The 19,187-nt window shown below is 42.8% G+C and overlaps 1 protein-coding gene across 5 annotated transcripts in view; it reads right to left on the bottom strand.

Annotated features, from left to right (window-relative positions):
• Positions 1-19,037, bottom strand: part of ap1b1 (adaptor related protein complex 1 subunit beta 1) — a 46,127-nt gene extending 27,090 nt beyond the window's left edge. Inside the window, exons 1-16 of one of the 5 annotated variants that reach the window (XM_055887065.1) lie at positions 18,672-18,761; positions 16,288-16,348; positions 14,427-14,532; positions 12,407-12,542; positions 12,014-12,259; positions 11,585-11,775; positions 11,193-11,414; positions 10,799-10,919; positions 10,532-10,627; positions 10,119-10,234; positions 5,295-5,460; positions 2,881-2,979; positions 1,711-1,970; positions 1,086-1,296; positions 863-883; positions 482-634 (exon numbers count right to left, since the gene is read on the bottom strand). In XM_055887065.1, the coding sequence (XP_055743040.1) occupies positions 482-634; positions 863-883; positions 1,086-1,296; positions 1,711-1,970; positions 2,881-2,979; positions 5,295-5,460; positions 10,119-10,234; positions 10,532-10,627; positions 10,799-10,919; positions 11,193-11,414; positions 11,585-11,775; positions 12,014-12,259; positions 12,407-12,542; positions 14,427-14,532; positions 16,288-16,348; positions 18,672-18,695 (2,229 nt within the window). In that variant the 5' untranslated portion in view covers positions 18,696-18,761. Of the gene's footprint in view, positions 1-481; positions 635-862; positions 884-1,085; positions 1,297-1,710; positions 1,971-2,880; positions 2,980-5,294; positions 5,461-10,118; positions 10,235-10,531; positions 10,628-10,798; positions 10,920-11,192; positions 11,415-11,584; positions 11,776-12,013; positions 12,260-12,406; positions 12,543-14,426; positions 14,533-16,287; positions 16,349-18,671; positions 18,762-18,787; positions 18,899-18,946 lie in introns of those variants that run through there. The other 4 variants (XM_055887063.1, XM_055887064.1, XM_055887061.1 and 1 more) reach the window with 4 other exon arrangements.
• Between the last annotated feature and the right edge of the window lie 150 nt (positions 19,038-19,187).

The following is a 19,187-nucleotide window of genomic DNA, read 5'->3' on the forward strand; positions in this document are numbered from 1 at the left end:
GAGAGCAGAGACAATATAACAGTGTTCTATAACTGTGGATGAAAGGAGGGAGATTGAAGAGCGCAGAACGAGCATCATGTATTCAGGTTCATTCTGACATCCCTCTGAAACTAAACGCCAACTGTTTGCCAGCACAGCGGTCCGTTAGGTGGTTTCACAGAGAATTCAGTATTGAAATACATATTACTCCCAAACATTTCATGAAGAGAGCAGAGCAAAAGTCTAGAGTAGCATGTAAAAATCAACAAATGATAAATACAGCTATCTAGCTAAAGTAAGTAAGGGCTTTTGGAACAACAAACACAATAAGAACAGGACCTACAAGAGTTTCAGAGGCCTGAAAGAAACATGTTGAGACAAGAGGAAATAGACAGTGACACTGCTGCTAAAGACGGTGAGAGGTCACAGTGAAGCACAGGGTACCAGAGGGGGACTCTAGTCTAGATTGTTTAGCAGCCTCTACTGATGCCCCTCAACCAACCTCTGCAGGGGGGCTGTGCTCAGTAGGGCTGTGGTCAGGAGGACTGTCAGTGTGACTGTAGTCAGTGTTGGTGTAGTCAGTGTGGGTGTACACTGGCGACGGGGGCTGAGGTGACGGAGAGCGAGGAGTGTCCGTCCGCGGGGGAACGTGGGGCTGATGGCAGGATAATGTAGGGTTGTCAGATGTTTTCATTGACATGTAACAATCAGGATGCATGAAGCACAGAGAAAGAATATTGAAGAGGTGAATACAGCACACAGTATGATACGTATAGTATATATTTGTAGATACAGCAATAAAAGTGAGCTACTACATCTAACTAATGATGATATAATGTGATGTGTGACTATAGAGCTATGCCCTCTCCCTCCATGTAGTTACCGGTTCAGACTCATCCCCCATCTGCAGGTGTGGCATCAAATAAACAGAGGAAAACTCAGTCAAAAATAGAAAAGAGAAGAATTTGGGGGAAAAAGAGAGGGGGGGTATAATAACCGTAACCTCTGGCTATAATTACTGTTTGCAGAGACCATTTGACCCAGAAAGGGTTCACTGGTTGACCAGGGGTAGCAGCATAGGGGTCTACACTGTGTGAAATACCTACCAGGCTGTCCAGACCTCCACCCAGGAGGTCCATGCCCCCCATCTGCATGCCGGTGGTGGGGGGTGGGGGGCCGCTGGTGGTGGGGGGTGCCATGTCCAGGTTGAGAAGGTCCCCCAGGAGGTCTCCCTGGGAGGGGATGATAGAGGGAGCAGCCTCAGGGGCAGAGCTCCCAGCAGCAGTGCCCACGTCGGGGCTCTCCATACTCTCTCCTCTGGGGGATGGAGACACAAGGACAGAGGGAGTTAGAGAGAACTAAGATTCACACAATAAAAAAAAATGGGCATTTAAGAAGTTTTTTTTAACTTGTTTAACCTTGTTTGAATTCATAAATGCAGTGTTTTGTGCCAAAATGCATATAGGCCTAGTCCAAGCCAAGCTAAATTATCTGGAACTCTATTCAATAAACCAAACCTGCTTAAAATTGATCCTAAAGTAATTTTAGGGAACACCACCGGCACATCTTAAATCTAATGAAAATAACAATTAAAATGTCAGTAAACTTAATCTGCTCTGTGCAGTGGGCTGCACTTGATGTCTGCTTGGAACACAGCCTCATACGAGATCTATCTGACTGCTCTGGGTCACATCAAGTGGGCCCTAAGTGATCCGTGTGTATGAGACTCACGATCCAGTGCGGGCAGGGAGCCTCTTGTGCATCACACCGCGGCTGCCCTCCACGAAGGCGCTGGGGGGTTTATGGTAGACGGAAGCCAGTGTGCCGATGTGGCAGATGAGCTCCTCCAGCAGGGTGGGCTCAATCAGGTCGGTCTCCTCCGAGATCAGGGGCTTCTCGGCCAGTACCACCTCCTTGGCAGCCACGGGGTCAGTGGAGAGCAGGCGCCAGTAGATGTAGCCACGGTCTCGCAGGTCCGGATTGTCAGAGTCCTGCAGACAACAGATAGACAGGATGACTGATGTGGTGCATAATAAATACTAACTGCTGCTTCAGACTCTTCTCTCTGCTACTCAGTCTGTTCTTCTCACTCATGTCAAGTCAGATACTAAGCAAATAATCCAAGGGTCAGTTTAGGTTCGGTTCCCTGAGGGGTAGAGTTAGAATAATTTACCCAGTCTGTAAGTCAGTCAATAACAATAAGACAATCCTAGGGAACAGCATAAGAAAGTCTTAGAAGTAAGACATGAGGAACAAGGGCATAAAACTAGAACGTGGGGAAAATATTTAATATTTCTGGTCCTGGTAGCTTCCTGGCAGTGTTGAAACTAAACTCCAAAGTTAGACAGTCTGAGGAGTCTGTGGAGGGAGATTAACTACTCATAAAACACTCTGCAAAACAGAGAAACTAATAACACCCATATATAATAACTAATGTGCCCTTGTTGTCATGTTCAGTCAAGCACATCCCACAGTAACTAGACCAATGAAAGGCTACAAGTATTTAGATCACAGCCCACTTTTAAACTGGGTTGTTCCCAATGCCTTTGAGCAGAATACAATCAAACTCTTAATCCTTCTTATTTTTGACCTTCCCTTCTTCCTGTTGTGTTGCTTGGCTGATTGGCCTATTTAGGATAACACTTGGAGGTGTTCCACACTTTCTGGGAATGGGGTACCCTAGCTGTTGAAAGATTGGACTACACACGTCCCACCTCTCCAACTTAATTTGAGCAATTCTAAGACAAGACAATGATAACATGCTGGTTTCTGTTCTTCTATTGGGCGGTTGGAGTGACATCTGACACGGCCTGCAGGCCCTGGCATAAGGAGTGCTGTTGTGAGATTTGTTAATTAGATCCAAGCTGTTCACTGTCTTTGTATGTGTCCCGGGGCACTCACCTGTGTGGCCAGGCTGAGCACCTGCTGCACCAGCTCCTGGGTCTCAGTGGGTTTCTTCAGGAACAGCTTCACTATGGCTGTCAGCAGCTGCAGCTGCACCTGGGAACCCAGAGGAGACAAGACCAGGTTAAACTCACATCAACTCAGCTCATAGCTACATACAGTGGGGCAAAAAAGTATTTAGTCAGCCACCAATTGTGCAAGTTCTCCCACTTAAAAAGATGAAAGAGGCCTGTAATTTTCATCATAGGTACACTTCAACTATGACAGACAAAATGAGAAAAAAAATAATACAGTAAACCACATTGTAGGATTTTTAATTAATTTATTTGCAAATTATGGTGGAAAATAAGTATTTGGTCACCTACAAACAAGCAAGATTTCTGGCTCTCACAGACCTGTAACTTCTTCTTTAAGGGTCTCCTCTGTCTTCCACTCGTTACCTGTATTAATGGCACCTGTTTGAACTTGTTATCAGTATAAAAGACACCTGTCCACAACCTCAAACAGTCACACTCCAAACTCCACTATGGCCAAGACCAAAGAGCTGTCAAAGGACACCAGAAACAAAATTGTAGACCTGCACCAGGCTGGGAAGACTGAATCTGCAATAGGTAAGCAGCTTGGTTTGAAGAAATCAACTGAGGGAGCAATTATTAGGAAATGGAAGACACACTGATAATCTCCCTCGATCTGGGGCTCCACGCAAGACCTCACCCCGTGGGGTCAAAATGATCACAAGAACGGTGAGCAAAAATCCCAGAACCACACGGGGGGACCTAGGGAATGACCTGCAGAGAGCTGGGACCAAAGTAACAAAGCCTACCATCAGTAACACACTACGCCGCCAGGGACTCAAATCCTGCAGTGCCAGACGTGTCCCCCTGCTTAAGCCAGTACATGTCCAGGCCCATCTGAAGTTTGCTAGAGAGCATTTGGATGATCCAGAAGAAGATTGGGAGAATGTCATATGGTCAGATGAAACCAAAATAGAACTTTTTGGTAAAAACTCAACTCGTCGTGTTTGGAGGACAAAGAATGTTGAGTTGCATCCAAAGAACACCATACCTACTGTGAAGCATGGGGGTGGAAACATCATGCTTTGGGGCTGTTTTTCTGCAAAGGGACCAGGACGACTGATCCGTGTAAAGGAAAGAATGAATGGGGCCATGTATCGTGAGATTGAGTGAAAACCTCCTTCCATCAGCAAGGGCATTGAAGATGAAACGTGGCTGGGTCTTTCAGCATGACAATGATCCCAAACACACCGCCCGGGGAACGAAGGAGTGGCTTCGTAAGAAGCATTTCAAGGTCCTGGAGTGGCCTAGCCAGTCTCCAGATCTCAACCCCATAGAAAATCTTTGGATGGAGTTGAAAGTCCGTGTTGCCCAGCAACAGCCCCAAAACATCACTGCTCTAGAGGAGATCTGCATTGAGGAATGTGCCAAAATACCAGCAACAGTGTGTGAAAGACTTACAGAAAACTTTTGACCTCTGTTATATACCCTTTGTTGGCAATGACAAAGTATTGAGATAAACTTTTGTTATTGACCAAATACTTATTTTCCACCATAATTTGCAAATAAATTCATAAAAAATCTTACAATGTGATTTTATGGATTTTTTTCTCTCAGTTTGTCTGTCATGGTTGTAGTGTACCTATGATGAAAATTACAGGCCTCTCATCTTTTTAAGTGGGAGAACTTGCACAATTGGTTACTGACTAAATACTTTTTTGCCCCACTGTGCATACAGTACAAAAAAGCCCTATGTACAAAACATTTGCACACCTAACAAAGACTACTCTGTATACACAGAGCAACTGAGGAAAATATGTAAATGAATACCAACCGCTCGATACTTCAATTGTTACTGAAGTGCTCAAATTAAAGTGTTGTGTTTTTTACATCATCATCTGGACTCTGTTTAGATGATGACGTTTTTAGGAAACAACAACTAGGCATTTAAATGTCTCTCCAGAATTCTTCAGTTTTATTTTCCTCACAAACAGGTTGAATTCCTAAAGTAAATCAAATCAATGCTCTTTCACAAGCAGTGCCTTTCAGCGTTCCATAAACAGCCAGTCAGCATTTGCACAGACCTGCTGCTGTCTCTCGAGCCAAAACAGTTATCACATGAAAGAACAGAGTGGCCAGTCAAGTATAGGCCTACTCTCTGCATATCTGCGTATAGGCTGCTAAATGCAGACCCCCCCCCCCCAATCTCTTCCAGTGTACACAGAATGGTTCCATTGAATCCCTGTTTAGATAGTGAGAGGTAAATGGAATCTTGTCTGTGTCCCAAATTTCACCCTATTACCCATGTAGTGCACTACTTTTGGCATACAGGGAATAGGGTGCCCATACAGGGAATAGGGTGCCATTTGGGACAAAAGCCATGTGTGAGTGTCAGACCTGGGTGCTCTCGTCGTGGAAGCCCTCCAGAAAGCTCTCCAGCAGCTCATCAGCGTTGTCAATCCTCTCAGCATACTCTCCTACGATCCAGATCATGGCCGCCCGTGCCTCTGGCTCATCCAGAGAGTCCAGGTTCTCACACAGCGTCGCGATCACACTCTCATACCTGGGAACAGATACCACGGTCAGGAAATAACAGATAAAAAAACATTTTCAAAAGGGGACTACAAATAGTTGTAGTACTTCATTAGTCCCAAATGGGGAAATTGGTTAAATGCCAACATAGCATTTAAAACAGGATGTGCTGGAGCAGTAATGCGAGGGCAAGGAGGCGGCAGGTAGCCTAGCGCCAGTAAAAAAATAATAAAAAACATTCAAATGGCAACGCAACACAATCTGTTAGTGCTGTTGCGAAGACTAACAGAAACTTCACAGCTTCTGAACTGTCACTTCACTAAATTCTAGCATATTTGTATTGTGTGCCTGTGAATATTTACATGACTGCACATCATACAAAATATTTGTGGGCCCTCTTAACACAATTACCAAACTTTATGCTGGATGAACTGTGTTATTTTCTGAATTACATTTAGCTGACAAACTAAGAGAGGGAACGCAATGTCTTCAGAATAAATTTAAATGATTCCCTATTTAACAATTAAAAAGACGGCAAAGCAAAGAAAGACCAAATAGCATGCAATAATCCATTTCACCAGCTAATTGAGACGCGAATGAAGGTTCACTGAGTGACTCATGGCTGTAAAACCATGGTCAGGAAACAGCAGTACAGTAACTTAAGCACAGGGCAACGTGGACTGGGCTGCCTAAGGGTATACGTTTCTGACGGTCTGTTTGTCTGTGCAGCATATGGATCCAGTCTCCTGGGCCTAGATAGAGCCGGAGTCAAGCTGTGACTGCCTCAGCCTGTCCTCTTCTCTGACTGGGACTGCTTGGGAGTTATCTGGGGAAGGGTTTCAGTGCTACGCCATTCTCAAGGACCGACACCCTGCATGTGTGGGAGAGGTTAGAGGAGCGTTCACTCGCCTCAAAAGCTTATCTTCATACCTTTCACAATGAAAGTCAAGCAGAAAACCCTGTGTCATGGTAATGAGCTTTCTCCCTGCCTCTTCCAGACCAAGGAAATGTGATCTGGGGGCAGTGAGCTGGAACAGACAGTGCTCCAGGGTGTGTGGGTGCGAATATGTGTAAGTACGAATGCATTTGCTTGCGTTAACACAAACAGAGCATACTAAGTGACAACGGGAGAGCATAGGCCATTTTAACAAGCATGGCAAGCTCTGCTGATATGCAATACAGCCTCTATATGACTAATTGAATATCAATCTCCATCACAATCGTCCATGGTTGGTTTACTACAGCACTATATCCCTGATTGCCTTGAACACTACTGATATGGCTGTGAAATTTTGACAGACAATCCATTTTGATAGATGGAATGGTTTACCAGTAAACACCTCACCCACAGAAAAATAACAAGCCTATTTAGAACTGTACTGGCTTCCTGAGTAGACTCATTCACTGATTCATTAAAATTGTGATATATGCAGTGCCTCTTCCATCAAAGTCATTCACTTCTAAACCATTTGAAAATCCATTCATAGGAAAACAAAACACGAACTGGATTGCTAGGATTGCGCCTCATGTTCATCCCACAGGTTGACATTTTTGCAAATATAAAATTAAAAAAACAAATACCTTATTTACATAAGTATTCAGACCCTTTGATATGAGACTTGAAATTGAGCAACCCATTTCCATTGATCATCCTTGAGATGTTTCTACAACTTTATTTGTATTTATTAAGGATCCCCATTAGCTGCTGCCAAGACAGCTGCTACTCTTCCTGGGGTCCAGCAAAATTAAGGTAGCTATACAATTGAAAACATTAGAATACATTCACAACACATTAAGTGTGTGCCCTCAGGCCCCTACTCTACAACACAAAATGTGTACGTTTCTATGCATGTGTCTGTCCCAACAGTGGCAAGAAAAAGTATGTGAACCCTTTGAATTACCTGGATTTCTGCATAAATTGGTCCTGATCTTCATCTAGATCACAACAGTAGACAAACACAGACTGCTTAAAACTAATAACACAAACAATTATACATTTTCATGTCTTTATTGAACACACTGTGTAAACATTCACAGTGCAGGGTGGGAAAAGTATGTGAACCCTTGGATTTAATAACTGGTTGACCCTCCTTCGGCAACATTAACCTCAAACAAACGTTTTCTGTAGTTGCGGATAAGACCTTCACCACGGTCAGGAGGATTTTTGGACCATTCCTCTTAAAACCTGTTTCAGTTCAGTAATATTATTGGGATGTCTGGTGTGAACTGCTTGAGGTCATGCCACAGCATCTCAAATCGGGATGAGGTCAGGACTCTGACTGGGCCACTCCAGAAGGCGTATTTTCTTCTGTTGTTGATTTACTTTGTGTTGTTGTCCTGTTGCATCACCCAAAACTTCTGTTGAGCTTCAATTGGCGGACAGATAGCCTAACATTCTCCTGAAAAATGTCTTGATAAACTTAGGAATTCATTTTTCCGTCGATGATAGCAAGCTGTCCAGGCCCTGAGGCAGCCCCAAACCATGATGCTCCCTCCACCATACTTTACCGTTGGGATGAAGTTTTGATGTTGGTGTACTGTGCCTTTCTCCACACAGTGTTGTGTGTTCCTTTCAAACAACTCAACTTTTCCATTTGTCCACAGAATATTTGTCCAATAGCGCTATGGAACATCCAGGTGCCCTTTTGCAAACTTCAGACATGCAGCAATGTTTTATTTGTTTGGACAGCAGTGGCTTCTTCCGTGGTGTCCTCCCATGAACACCATTCTTGTTTAGTGTTTTACGTATCGTAGACTCGTCAACAGAGATGTTAGCATGTTCCAGAGATTTCTGTAAGTCTTTAGCTGACACTCTAGGATTCTTATTCACCTCATTGAGCATTATGTGCTGTGCTCTTGCAGTCATCTTTGCAGGACGGCCACTTCTAGGGAAAGTAGCAACAGTGCTGAACTTTCTCCATTGATGAACAATTTGTCTTACCGTGGACTGATGAACACCAAGGCTTTTAGAAATACTTTGGTAACCCTTTCCAGCTCTATGCAAGTCAACAACTCTTAATCTTGGGTCTCCTGAGTTCTCTTTTGTTCAAGGCATGGTTCACATCAGGCAACGCTTTGTGAATAGCAAAGTTTTTTTTAATTTTTTTTTTAATGTTTTATTTATTTTTTATATAGGGCAGGGCAGCTCTAACCATCTCCAATCTCGTCTCATTGATTGGACTCCAGGTTAGCTGACTCCAATTAGCTTTTGGAGAAGTCATTAGCCTAGGGGGATCACATACTTTCCCAAACTATGTATTCAATATAGACAAGAAAAGTACAATAATTTGTGTGTTATTAGTTTAAGCACACTGTCTATTGTTGTGACAGATGAAGATCAGATCAAATTTAATGCCCAATTTATGCAGAAACCCAGGTAATTCCAAAGGGTTCACATTATTTTTCTTCCCACTGCATGTTTGTGTTGCTTTTCAGTTGCCGCTGTTCCATAAGGTGTATTTTTTTACTTGATGTGGAATAGAGTTCCATGTAGTCATGGCTCTACAGCATGTAGTCTGTTCTGGACTTGGGGGACTGTGAAGAGACCTCTGGTGGCATGTCTTGTGGGGTGTTTATGGGTGCCCGAGTTGTGTGCCAGTAGTTCAAACAAACAGCTTGGTGCATTCAACATGTCAATACCTCTCACACATACAAGTAGTGATTAAGTTAATATGCCCTCCACTTTGGAGTCCACCTGTGGTAAATTAAATTGATTGGAAATCATTTGGAAAGGCACACACCTGTCTATAAGGTCCCACAGTTGACAGTACATGTCAGAGCAAAAACAAAGCCACGAGGTCAAAAGAATTGTCTGTAGAGCTCTGAGGCAGGATTGTGTTGAAACACAGATCTGGGGAAGGGTACCAAGAGATTTCTGCAGCATTGAAGGTCCCAAGAACACAGTGGCCTCCATCATTCTTAAATTCAAGACAGCTGGAACCAGCAAGGCTCTACCTAGAGTCCTGATGAAACCAAGATTGAACTATTTGGCCTGAATGCCAAGCGTCACATCTGGAGGAAACCTGGCACCATCATGCTGTGGGGATGTTTTTCAGCGGCAGGGACTGGGAGACTAGTCAGGATCGAGGGAAAGATGAACAGAGCAAAGTACAGAGAGATCCTTAATGAGACTGGGGCGCAGGTTCACCTTCCAACAGGACAACGACCCTAAGCACACAGCCAAGCCATGTCTCGGCATGTCCTTGAGTGGCCCAGTCAGAGCCCGGACTTGAACCCGGAGAGACCTGAAAATAGTTGTGCAGCGACGCTCCCCATCCAACCTGACAGAACTTGAGAGGATCTGCAGAAAAACTCCCCAAATACAGGTGTGCCAAGCTTGTAGCGTCATACCCAAGAAGACTCGAGGCTGTAATCACTGCCAAAGGTGCTTCAACAAAGTACTGAGTAAAGGGTCTGAATACTTCTGTAAATGTGTGACAAAAAAATATATAAAAAAATTGCAACATTCTATTACCCGTTTTTGCTTTGTCATTATGGGGTATTGTGTTTAGATTTGATGTGAAAACAACATCTAATCCAGTTTAAAATAAAGCTGTAACGTAACAAAATGTGGAAAAAGTCGGAATACTTTCCGAATGCACTGTAGTGTGCTACTTTTGACCAGAGCCCTATGCCACTGTGTTATAACCAGGCCTAGACCTGACATGGGGCCATCAACAGGTGACCTACTTGTTGGGGTACTTGCGGAAAATGTCCTTGATGACCACGATGGCCTCCTGCACCACATAGTTGACCTTGGTCTGGATTAGGTCCAGCAGGGTGCTCACACAGCGCTCTGCTGATTGCTGACAGATAGACAGAAGAGAGGCTGTCAGCCAAACACAGAGCAGTCAAGGGAGACACTACAGTAACAATTGGCATTATTCAGGCTTTTGTTACCAGATGCATGAAAAAGCCCCAACCTTTCATAGACATTTATACTACACATGCTGCAGTAAACTCATGACACAGTCATAAGGCTAGCAGTAAAAACACTACAGTTAGCTTGACAGTTTGTTGTACTCGACTTGAAACATTATACTACAGTATATGACCCGTGTACAGTATATCATGACAGCGTTCCATCATCTCCTCGCTCTCACCTCCACTTTGATGGCACAGCGGCCGATGGCTCGGACTGCCTTCCGCACAAAGTCCACATCCACCTCAGTGGCATACTCCTTCAGCTCTGCCAGCACCTATGAAACCCCCAGCATGAGGTCACTGATACTGACTTTTATGTTGTCTAGGAATCACACGTTACTGCTTGTCCATGTTACCTACCAAATGTTACTTACAATCAAACATCATGGCTTCCATTGGAAGAAATGTTCTAACTGTAATGAGATTGTGGTGTGTGTGTGGTTCACCTGGGCGATGTTGGCTTGAGACGCCAGGCGGATCATGATGTCCAGTTTCTCCAGCTTGACATAGATGGGGTCGTTGTACTTCACAAAGAACACCTTCATCTCATGCTTCAGGATCTCTGGGCTGCACAGAGAAACAGGTACAGTCGATATCAAAAGAAAAGTAACTAGCATTTTCAATAAATTAGTAGAATACAGCCAACACATTAAATACTTTGAATGTGCTGAGGAAGCACTGGTAGGGTCCCAAATGGCACCCTAATCCCTATAGAGTGCACTACTTTTGACCAGGGCCCAGGTAGCACACTATATACGGAATAGAGTGCCATTTGGACTGCACAAAATGAACAGCTGAAATTATCTGTGACTAATTTCTGTTATCCCCAGGCCTTCCTACCGTTTCTGTACGATGAGGTTGATGTTCCTCAGGGCCACATACTGCAGCTCAGGCTCTGCAGAAAGCAGGGTGACCAGAGGCGGGGCCAGCTTCTTCAGCAGGGTGCCATAGTAGTCCAGGTCCTTAGGAAGCATCTCCATGAACTTCATCAGCACCTTGACCGCCGACAGCACCACCGCAGAGTTGGCATGGGACAGACGGGGGGTCACCCGCTCACAGATACTACAGCGGGAGGGAGAAAAGGTCAGAAGTGAGACAAGGGATGAGTACAGATTATGGGGAAATTGATTTCCATTACACTTCATATACAGCAGATGATGTGGAAACTGACAGGGAGAATCAGTGCGTCATAGATAGTGTAATGAATGAGGTGGCATCCTGTGCTTTCTGACCTCTGGGACTCGCGGTCGTCACGGGGGGTGTAGTTGGCCAGGCAGTCCAGGATGAAGATCTGACCCCACTCTGTGCACTCGTTGAGGGCCGTCAGCAGCTTGTTGATGGACTGGGGGTTCAGGTCCAGCAGGTTGCTGTTGGGGTGGGACTCTGCAATCTCAGACAGGGCTGCCACGGCATTCGCTACCACCTGACAGAAGGAGAGGGTAAGTTAGACTGCAAGAACACATAACCTAGTAGGCAGCAATGAGATGACGGAAGGAATTCATTTCCAAACAGCGATACAAATCTGATACCGCAAGTACCCTTTTTTCTATACTGGGTTAAACCTCCCATTCGTGACAAATAGTACTACAGCCCTAGAGCCAGTAGTCTAGCCCAGGGGGAGGTAGTCTAGCAGTCTGGTCAGCCTGCCGTGGGAGTCTCACCATGGGGTTGGAGTCAGAGATGAGGTCCTTGAGGGTATCCAGGAAGCCCTGGTCCTCCACCAGCTGGGCGTTGATGTCATGGAGCTTGGCCACGCACACGGCTGCAGTCTTCCTCACGTAGGGGTCCTCGTCCTTCAGACACTTCCTCAGAGGCTCACACAGGTATTCAGTGATCTTGTCCACGCGGATGCAGCCCATAGTACGAACAGCCAGGGCCCGGATCAGGGGGTTAGCGTCCTCACAGTCCTGAAAGGGGAGGAGAGTCTCTCTATGTTAGTTTTACACACTGAAGAGTATTGAGATGTAGCTACCCCAGTTCTCTCACTTCACAGTGAGACAAATATTTTGTGCAATAGGTCAGTGCTGTCTGTCTGACCTGGTGTTGTGCTTTACCTTGACGAAGGTGTTGACAGCCATGATGGCCATGTCAGGCTGGCTCTTGGCATAGTTCATCAGGTACAGGTAGACCAGCTTCTTCAGCTCCAGGTTGTCAGTCTGCATGCAGTTCACCACATCTGGAAACAGGGCACTGGGGAGGACAGCAGCCACTCTAATGAAATATAGATTCCCTATGGAGGCAGCAGAGCCAGTATGGGCTAGAGGTCGACCGATTAATCGGAATGGTCGATTAATTAGGGCCGATTTCAAGTTTCAATTTTTGGACACCGATTTGGCCGTTTAAAAAAAAAAAAGTTTTTTTTTTTTTTTTTACACCTTTATTTAATCTTTATTTAACTAGGCAAGTCAGTTAATAACACATTCTTATTTTCAATGACTGCCTAGGAACGGTGGGTTAACTGCCTCGTTCAGGGGCAGAACGACAGATTTTTACCTTGTCAGCTCGGGGGATTCAATCTTGCAACCTTACAGTTAACTAGTCCAACGCTCTAACCACCTGATTACATTGCACTCCACGAGGAGCCTGCCTGTTACGCGAATGCAGTAGAAGCCAAGGTAAGTTGCTAGCTAGCATTAAACTTATCTTATAAAAAATAAATCAATCAATCATAATCACTAGTTAACTACACATGGTTGATGATATTACTAGTTTATCTAGTGTGTCCTGCGTTGCATATAATCGATGCGGTGCGTATCGTTGCTCCAATGTGTACCTAACCATAAACATCAATGCCTTTCTTAAAATTAATACACAGAAGTATATATTTTTAAACCTGAATATTTAGCTAAAAGAAATCCAGGTTAGCAGGCAATATTAAGCAGGTGAAATTGTGTCACTTCTCTTGCATTCATTGCACGCAGAGTCAGTGTATATGCCATAGTTTGGGCCACCTAATTTGCCAGGATTTTACGTAATTATGACATAACATTGAAGGTTGTGCAATGTAACAGGAATATTTAGACTTATGGATGCCACCCGTTAGATAAAATACAGACGGGTTCCGTATTTCACTGAAAGAATAAACGTCTTGTTTTCGACGTAATAGTTTCCGGATTCGACCATATTAATGACCTAAGGCTCGTATTTCTGTGTGTTATTATGTTATAACTAAGTCTATGATTTGATAGAGCAGTCTGACTGAGCGGTGGTAGGCAGCAGCAGGCTCGTAAGCATTCATTCAAACAGCACTTTCCTGCGTTTTGCCAGAAGCTCTTCGCTGTGCTTAAAGCCTGTCAACTCACGAGATTAGGCTGGTGTAACCGATGTGAAATGGCTAGCTAGTTAGCGGGGTGTGCGCTAATAGCGTTTCAAATGTCACTCGCTCTGAGACTTGGAGTAGTTATTCCCCTTGCTCTGCATGGGTAACGCTGCTTTGAGGGTGGCTGTTGTCGTTGTGTTCCTGGTTCGAGCGAGGAGAGGGAAGGAAGCTATACTGTTACACTGGCAATACTAAAGTGCCTATAAGAACATCCAATAGTCAAAGGTTAATGAAATACAAATGGTAGAGAGAGAAATAGTCCTATAATTCCTATAATAACTACAACCTAAAACTTCTTATCTGGGAATATTGAAGACTCATGTTAAAAGGAACCACCAGCTTTCATATGTTCTCATGTTCTGAGCAAGGAACTTAAACATTAGCTTTCTTACATGGCACATATTGCACTTTTACTTTCTTCTCCAACACTTAGTTTTAACATTATTTAAACCAAATTGAACATGTTTCGTTTTATATTTGAGGCTAAATTGATTTTATTGATATATTATATTAAGTTAAAATAAGTGTTAATTCAGTATTGTTGAAATTGTCATTATTACAAATACATATTTTTTTATTAATTAATTAATTTTAAAATCGGTCGTTTAATCGGTATTGGATTTTTTTGGTCCTCCAATAATCGGTATCGGTGTTGAAATATCATAATCGGTCGACCTCTAGTATGGGCCATGACTATCCATCGCATTGTCACATGTTCAGAGTTGAAACCCGAGCGCGGGTCTAACACAACTCACCTGACATCCTTCCCAACGGTCATGGAGGCAATGACCTTCTTCACAGCCTCCTTCTTCTTCTCCTTCTTATCGCTGTTAAGCTCAGCTTTCAGCTCAAAGATCTCTCCTACACAGATGGAAACAGAACATACCATTATAACAGATAGCAAAAGTGTGTGTACGTGGAGTAGTCATGCTTAATTCTTTAGATCAAGAACAGAGCGTGTATTATAAACAGTCAGTGAAGGGTGCACTGCACACACTACTGTTACTTTGATTACAATTCATGACAGGAACACGTGTATTGTTATAGAGATACGGTTGACCTAGAATTGCTTAAACACTGGACGAAGCTTGGTTAAACACTCCATAGAGGCTGGTCTATAGTGATAGGTGGGATGGACAAAGTGGTTGAGGGGTGGGATTAAAGAGCTCATGTTCAGTAATGTATTATTGCACATAAAAGTACCATGTATGTAAAATGTATGTATATGTAGCAGAAAAGCTGTAAAAACAAAAAAAAGATGTCCTCCGAAGAGGGGGGTGGTGGTGGATGGGTTAATAAAAAATGTATATTTATATATTTTTAAAGTTAAACAAACCATGTACATCTGCCGACTTGTTCTATTTGAAGGGCCTACTGTACATGTAGGCAGTGGGGTAAAGTACTTAAGTAGTACTTTAAAATATTTTTACTTAAGTCGTTTTTTGGGGGTATCTGTACTTGACTTTATATTTGACAACTTTTACTTTACTACATTACTAAAGAAAATGTACTTTTTACAAAATGTTTTGAAATGTATACTTTACTTTTGATACTTAAGTATATTTGCACCCAAATACTTTTAGACATTTACTCAAATAGTATTTTACTGGGTGACTTTTACTTGAGTAACTTTCATTAAGGTATCTATACTTTTACTCAAGTATGACAATTGGGTACTTTTTCCACCACTGCATGTGCAATAGGTGCAAAGACAAACACAGACAGAGCAGAGGCTGGACTTCAACCTCTCCGCAGTGCAGCCTGTCCTCAGGTAACACTACAGATCAGTTCAGCTTCTCTCTGGGCTTGGATAGGAGTGTTAACTCTCTAACAGCACTCTGTCTGAGGGCTTAACCTTGAGAACTTCCCCCCTGGTTCCAAGGATAGAAAACCCATTAATGAGCCTCCCTCACACCTACACACAGACAGTAGTGATGATCTGCCTGACGGACAATAAATCAAAGCGAAGGGATGCTTATACAGCACTTCTGACTCCAATGTATCATATAAGGCAAACAGACATGAAGAGACAAGTCTCCTTCATAAGAACTATATCAGTTTGAATGGTAGTGATTGGCTGGCTGTTTGGGGGCTGTTTTTGAAGAGGTGAGAGAGGATGCAGAGCGAGACAGAGAGCCAGGGAAAGCCAGAGGGACAGCAGGAGGGCTAACTTAAGGAGTGCTAAAGCCTGAGGCCCTAATCTTATTTAGAGGACAACCTCAGCTGTTCTATTCCTGCTTTCATCAGCCAAACACACATAGCCAGGCTGCTGCTGAGCCCTGTTTTCTACTCCTTTTGTTGCTCTCTCTTGGCTGCAAATACCCTGAACCTGACATGTATTTTTTGTGACAGTATGTTGTTGGGAGCAATTCATTTCTAGAACATTCTCTAAGTCAACCATTGTAACACATGGTGGCTCTTTCCATAAGTGGGGTCATGAAGCCTGTTACCATATTTTGATTAGGCCTACACACCATTTAGATTAGGACCTAAAATCAAGTCATGACTAATATGATAAGAGAAGCCTAAAAACAGCAACTCTGAATGAATTTTGATACTGTAAAAAAAATATATATATATTTAAAATTCACTTTTGAAAGTCAAAGTGGGCCAGACCTTTCTTGGTAGTGGTGAAATACTTAGAATCCGTCATCTTGGATCCAAATTGCCGGTTCTCCTGCAAGAAAGAGAGAGAGAAAGAGAGAGAGAAAGAGAGAAAGAAAGAAAGAGAGAAAGAAAGAAAGAGAGAGAGAAAGAAAGAGAGAGAGAGAGAAAGAGAGAGAGAGAGAAAGAGAGAGAGAGAAAGAAAGAGAGAGAGAGAAAGAGAGAGAGAGAAAGAGAGAGAGAAAGAGAGAGAGAGAGAAAGAAAGAGAGAGAGAGAAAGAGAGAGAGAGAGAGAAAGAAAGAGAAAGAGAAAGAGAAAGAGAAAGAGAAAGAGAGAGAGAGAGAGAGAGAGAGTGAAAGAATGAATGAAAAACAGGCACTAAGGTATATTTTTCCAAGAAGGAGAGGGATCTGCAAAGAAGACAGGAAACTGTAGAAGTGCAAGTGCAGGCAAAATAGGAGGAAGTCTTCATCACTTGGACACTTAGCTTTGATGTTTTTTTTAAATGCGATTAGACATTGTCCATTGTGTTAAAACACATTGGTCGACCACCCCTAAAAAAGTTAAAATCCTCCTAGTCAGCACATAGGCCTTCTTAATCATCCAGCCTCTGACTGGACCTGTCGTTTCTGGTCCCCGGAATCTCAGTCTGCAGCATTATCCCTTTCCTGTTGTTGAATACCACACTTGATCCACCACCTTCATGTGATGGATCTTCCCACTAAGAAACAAACTGACTGTTCTCTGCACTAAAAAAACAACACTGCAAAGTAGCAGGCCTTGAAAGTAACAAAGCTCCTGCAAAATTAAAAACATTTGTCTCTTATTTCACTGGATTAACACCCCCATTCCACACCCAACTTTAGCACTTCAGGATGAGATTGGGCAATGGGTCTCACATGTTGATATAATGCAATATAAATGATGCTGTAAGTGGTCAGGGCATTGACTCTTTACTATTTCATCCATCAACATTTACCCAATTCTAGTACTTACTTTTTTTCTGCATGAGGTAGTCTTATAGATATCAAAAGTATTAACAGTATGAAAAATCATTTAGACATACAAAACAACCAGAGTACTAGAAAAATGGCACAAATTACTACCATGTTATCACACCCTGCTCCCAAAGAGATAGTGCAGAAAGCACAATGCCTGTTGAGAGTCTGTCTGGTCGGGCATTGATAACAATGTTGCTGCCCTCCACACTGGCTGGACAAGTTTGTAAATTACAGTGTTGTGGTGGTTCATTTGACAGGACCCTCATCAAATTCCCTGGGACTAAACTCAATACTCTCTTCCCAATCTCATGCTCTCACCAGAAGAAAAAAAAAATCACAATGTTAGCCTCCTTGCTACTGGGAAGCTGTCATTGCTGACTAATTAGTCGCTAGCTTGGCTAGAACTCAGGCAAGAGCAGTGGTCAGTCAATCTGATTCAGAAGCTGGAGAAATATATTTAGGTTACACCTAAATAGTTATGCTAGTTAACATTTTATTGAATTGAGGCGCATGAATAAAACGTGTTGCCTACATCCAAAGTGTAGGTATAAACTGTAACTGTATCATGGCAAGCAGATCTGTAGCCCTTTGTGAAGAAATATCAACTAACAGTAAACCTACATTAATTTCTGTGTTATGGCAATAACTGGCAGGCAACGGCCATAATGCAAATGTAGCCTAAAACACTGACTGACTGCATTTAGCATGAAGTCAATACTTCCCCAAAGACACCATTTTCTGTAAATTAATCAATATTTTCAACAGTTACCTAGTTAGCAAATTTGTCAAGGTCTAGTAAATGAACTAAAATTGACAAACTGAGTGGTATCTCTAACAGCGAACAGAAGGCATTTGACAGCTGTCAAAAGCTATTGACAGATTGTTATTAGTTAGCAAACAGCTAGGTTACTAATAGTGTTCGCTAATTGGCTGGAAACTTAGTTACAACCGTTTCAAGTTTCAATGTCACGTGCAAGTACAGTGAAATGCATTTCTTGCAAGCTCTAGTTAAACCCAACAATGTACAGTAACGTTAGCTAACCTAGTACTAATCAATAGCAAATGCTAGTTTAACGCGGGGCCCCACTAAACTATTTGAATACCCTGTAACTTAGCTAGCTACTTAGCTATGACCTATGTGGATACGGTAGTGTTAAACCCTGGCAAACTATTGTTATCATAACTAACTAGTTACACATGTTCACACTTCCTCCTTGTCATTCCTAGCAAACAGTAATAGCCAACAACTGCTAGCTAACGTTAGTTAGCCAGAATGGTTAGCATTTCATCGGCTTTGCTCTCGTTCATCTTTAAAGCTAAAATTGTATCAAGCCAAATCGAATGGCACAAATCAGATTTAAAACGGCTCTTTCTAACTTCGACTGATTACTCACACATAATTGATTAGCCCACTCCATATTTGCTTGATGAATGAACCTGCTGCTCAACAACGACTGTTCAATTTGCTAGGTACTGTAGCTGATGCTATGCTGCTGTCTAAAGAAATTACCTTCTAAAGTAGAGGCTTAGGGAGCCTTTGCCGGGTTAGTAAAGCTCTTAATCTATCGACCTATTTTCAAATCCAACCCCACAGAATGAACGTGCCTACTGAAGTTAAAATTAGACACGACACAGAATAAAACAGAAAAGAAAATCGACAGCAGCTTACCGTTGCGAAGTGTGTGTTTAACTTGGCCTTCGTTCCCTCCCACTTGAATAGCTATCATCAATCATGGTGTTTTTTTTACTTCCGACTTCCGCAATAAGGTAATTTTAGGTGGATAATAATTATGAAAATTACTAATTTGGTGAGAAGATTATCATTAAATTGGTATCAGATCACATTTTTTTCACATCGTAAATAGACCAATCAAGCCTTTTTCTTGAATGTTCAGACAAAAATGTCAACT

Source organism: Salvelinus fontinalis, chromosome 28 (assembly GCF_029448725.1).
Source record: "Salvelinus fontinalis isolate EN_2023a chromosome 28, ASM2944872v1, whole genome shotgun sequence".
Taxonomy (NCBI): domain Eukaryota; kingdom Metazoa; phylum Chordata; class Actinopteri; order Salmoniformes; family Salmonidae; genus Salvelinus; species Salvelinus fontinalis.